Here is a 3978-nt window from a genome sequence, read left to right as displayed (position 1 = left end):
TGTCTAAATGGCACGCGGCCCCATCCCCACACACACGTTCCCCCCCTTCTCCGCCACCCCGCCACCCCACCCCCACCATCAACCCGTGCCACCCCCCAAAACGCACACACACACACACACACACACACACACACACACACACACACACACACACACACACACACACACACACACACGCACAGGTAATCCGCGGCCGTAATTCTGCATCGCATACACTGTCCTACGCGTAATGTTTTCCTTGTGCTCTTTAACACACACGCACACACACACACACGCACACACACATACACACACACACGATCACGTGATCTGATAAACAACTGTAAACCGTTGTTGTTATACACACACACACACACACACACACACACACACACACACACACACACACACACACACACACACACACACACACACACACACACACACGCCCACGCCCACGCCCACGCCCACGCCCACGCACACACACACACACACACACGCTTTCCCCCCATCCCCTCTCCCCCAGTGCACGCACGCCAGCCTGGCCAAGGAGGGGCTGCCGTACGACGAGGACACGGCCTTCGCACGCATGGACGAGTACCTCACCGCCCTGCTGGAGGTGGCGGGCGGCGGAGCTACAGCCGCTGCTGCAGAGGACGGTGGTGCTACAGCCGCTACTGCTGGTGTTGGTGCTGCTACTGCCGCTAATGCTGGTGGTGCTGGTGTTGGTGGTGGTGTTGATGGCAGTAGCAGCGGTGGCGGCAACGGCAGTAGCAGCAGTAGCAGCAACACGCTGCGGCTGTTGTTTGTGGCCATAGACGGGGTGGCGCCGGTTGCTAAGATGAACCAGCAGCGCACGCGGCGCTTCCTGTCGGCGCACGTGGCGGAGGTGACAGAGCGAGTGGGTGAGTGCTGCGTGTGTAGGAATGTGTGTGTGGTCAGGGGATGGGGTGGGGTGGGGTGAGTGGGGTGTTTGCATCAGTCCAGTACGAAACCGATGCACGAGAACGCGGGAGGGGAATAGGAAAGGGCGAGAAATGGTGAGCGCGCAGGCATGCCGAGAGCGCGCCGCAATCGGCATTTCCAGTATGTGTCTTGCACAAAGCGGGCAGGGAAAGGAGGACATGCATACACACACTCATGCTGTGTGCTAGTCAAGAATAAAGAAAACGCTCAACCCACACATGCCGCCGCCACCCCCGTCACTTTACCATGCGTGTGTGTTTGCTCGCAGAGCGCGAGGTTCGATCTGAGATGGCCAGTCAGGCGGGCGGGCGGCGGGCCATTCCCGACATGTCCAGCGGCCGCTTCGACCCAAACATCATCTCGCCGGGTGAGAGGGCTGAGCGCTGAGGTGATGGTGTGGGTGGGGGAGCGGTAACCATTCCAGCCCAAACTAAACCAAAGCAGGTTGGGGTTGGGGTGGGGGTGGGGGGGCGGAAGGAGGGAGGGGCTTGGGGGCTTGCGTTTTGTTGGGCTGAGCCCCCTGAGCGAAGCGATCCAGGGGGGGCGAAGCCCCCCAGGATTGCCCCTGTCCGTGCCTGGTGCCTGCCAGGTGCCTGCCTGCGTCGACAAAAAGTGCCAAACTGGCACAAACCGCGAGCGCCACGTATTATTAATTGCTATTACCTATTGTAGAAAAATAGGCGGCAGGGAAAACTCGGCCGGAGCGAGAAGCGACCTCGCGAGTCCATGGACATCTTGGCTTTCTTCAGTCCGCGAGTATAGCTCTCGGGCCCTGAATATCTTACATCCATGTGTCAAAACATGTCGACGACAAGTGTCTTGGGGCAAGAGTGTTGAAATTTTGTGCAACAGCCGAACCATGCGTGCCGATCCCGCCTTAAATGTTTCGCGGCCCCGGGTCCCGCGCCCGAGCCCGGCTAGCCGTTTGTGGTGCTTGTGAGGGATTTGGAATGAGGTACCACGGGCTCATGTGTGGAGTGGCGTGGACAGGGCGTGGTAGTGCCTTGGCACGGCGTTGGCATACCCCTTTGCCAGTCCCGCTGGGCTTGCAAGGGTGCTGTTCATGTCGCCGGTGCCCATCATCACATCCCTTGCTCTATCAGGGGCTCAGCCCATTTTCCAGCTGTACAAAGCTGACACCCCTTGTTTTCAGCATTCCCCAGTGAGAAGCCAGCAGGACACGGGGGACGCACGGGGCAAGAGGGGGATGGTTTGTGACTTTGTGTGCCCAAGCACAACGAGTCCGTCCCATCCATCACCGCCATCCACCCTTCATTTTATCTTGATAAGTAATGGATGCAACCCATCTCATCCCACTCCCCTTCACAAACAAAACCCAAAACCCCAATCTCAACAGGCACGGCCTTCATGGCGCGTGTGGCCGAGCGTGTGCGCGCCATGCTGCGACACAAGGTGGCCACCGACCCGCGGTTCACACGGCTGAGGGTGAGAGAGCAGCGAATGGGAGGTAGGGGAGAGGGAGATGGAGGAGGTGGAAGGAGGCGGCGGGCTGGGGTTGTAAGTACCCGCCTAAACTAAACCGAACGAAGCTTACTAGCGGAGCACAGGCAGAGGCGGGGGGTGGGGGTGGGGCTGGGGCTGGGGATGGGGGAAGGGAGGGCGGCATGGTGGCGGGACTGTGGCAGGGGTGCGTGGGCCTGGACCTGGGCGGAAGCGACCTCACCCCTCGTGTCGACTGCGTGCCGGCTGTGCCGGTCTGCCTACTCATGCCGCACCTCCTTGCGCCCCCCCCCCGCACCGGCTGCAGTTTCTCCTGGCAGCGCGACTGTTTCCTTACGGGATTGGTTCAAAGTTAACCCCCCCGCACCCCATCCACATTCCTGAATCCCCACATTCCCCCAAACATCCTCCCCAAACATCCCCCCATACAGGTGGTTGTGTCTGACTCCTACGAGCCCGCTGAGGGTGAGCACAAGATCATGCGCTTCATCCGCTACCTGCGCACCCGCCCCGACTACCGACCCGACACACGCCACGTCATTTACGGCCAGGTGTGTGTGTGTGGGGGGGTGGGGGGGCTGCCAGCTGGGGCGCGGTGGATGGCGAGGTGGCCGCTGCTGCTGCGGCGTCCATTGCGCTGGCTAGCGCTGGAGAGACCTCGGCAGCGGCGGTGGCGGGGTTAGTGACTGAGTTTGATATTTGCTCGAAGCCTATTCTTACTCATCCTGGCCTTTGGACCCACACGGCCACACCACGCACCAAGTGTGTAACACGCACACACATCACCTCCATTCCTCCCCCCCCACACACATCCCTAGCCGCCCTCCAAAACCACCCCAAACCCCCCAACCCCAACCCCCCCCCCCACCTCCCCATCTCCCCCCCCCCCAGGACGCCGACCTGCTGCTTCTGTCGCTGCTGCTGCACGAGCCCCACGTCACCATCCTGAGGGAGGGCCACCTCGACAACACACACCACACCGCCACCACCCACAACAACAACAACAAGGCAGCCGCAGCCGCCGCCAAGGCGGCTGCATCCGCCGCCAAGACTGGCGGCGGCGGCGGCAGCCGCCACGGCGCCGGCGGCGGTGCCGCAGGCGGTGGCGGTGGCGGCAGCGGCGGCGGCGGCGAGGGTCCGGCTGCGGCCGGCGCCCCCGGCCCGCCTGTGTTTGAAGAGGTGGATATTGGGCTGCTGCGGCAGTGCCTGCAGTGGGAGGTGGCGGAGCTGTGTGGGGCGCCGGATGGGCGGCCGCTGCATGTGGGGCTGGGAGGCGGCGGCGGCGGCGGCGGCCTGTATGGGGAGGAGGAGGAGATCGAGGAGGAGGAGGTGGTGGAGGAGGAGGGGGAGGGGACGGATGATGTTGCGGCCGGGGTCTCGGCGGCGGCAGCCGAGGGGGCGGCAGCGGCGGCGGTGGCGACGGCGGAGATGGAGCAGCCCGGAGAGGAGTGGGGGGTGGGCGAGGACCAGGGAAAGGAGGGGTTGTATGGTGGTGAGGAGGAAGATGAGGGTGGCGATGAGGGGTTTGAGGACGAGGTGGGGACGGACTGGGAGGCGCGGGCAGGGGCGGCG

The 3978-nt window shown here is 63.0% G+C and overlaps 1 protein-coding gene across 1 annotated transcript in view; it reads left to right on the top strand.

Moving 5' to 3' along the window:
• The window catches only part of CHLRE_08g373916v5 (uncharacterized protein), a 15596-nt gene that overhangs the window by 1430 nt on the left and 10188 nt on the right, over positions 1 to 3978 (top strand). The window contains exons 3-7 of the mRNA XM_043065130.1: positions 506 to 884; positions 1214 to 1312; positions 2303 to 2391; positions 2838 to 2957; positions 3298 to 3898. Coding sequence (XP_042922131.1) covers positions 506 to 884; positions 1214 to 1312; positions 2303 to 2391; positions 2838 to 2957; positions 3298 to 3898 — 1288 coding nt within the window. The remainder of the gene's footprint in view (positions 1 to 505; positions 885 to 1213; positions 1313 to 2302; positions 2392 to 2837; positions 2958 to 3297; positions 3899 to 3978) is intronic.

Source organism: Chlamydomonas reinhardtii, chromosome 8, assembly GCF_000002595.2.
Source record: "Chlamydomonas reinhardtii strain CC-503 cw92 mt+ chromosome 8, whole genome shotgun sequence".
NCBI classification, from domain to species: domain Eukaryota; kingdom Viridiplantae; phylum Chlorophyta; class Chlorophyceae; order Chlamydomonadales; family Chlamydomonadaceae; genus Chlamydomonas; species Chlamydomonas reinhardtii.
Note: the sequence above shows the minus strand (reverse complement) of the source record. Positions and strands in the feature narration are given on the sequence as shown.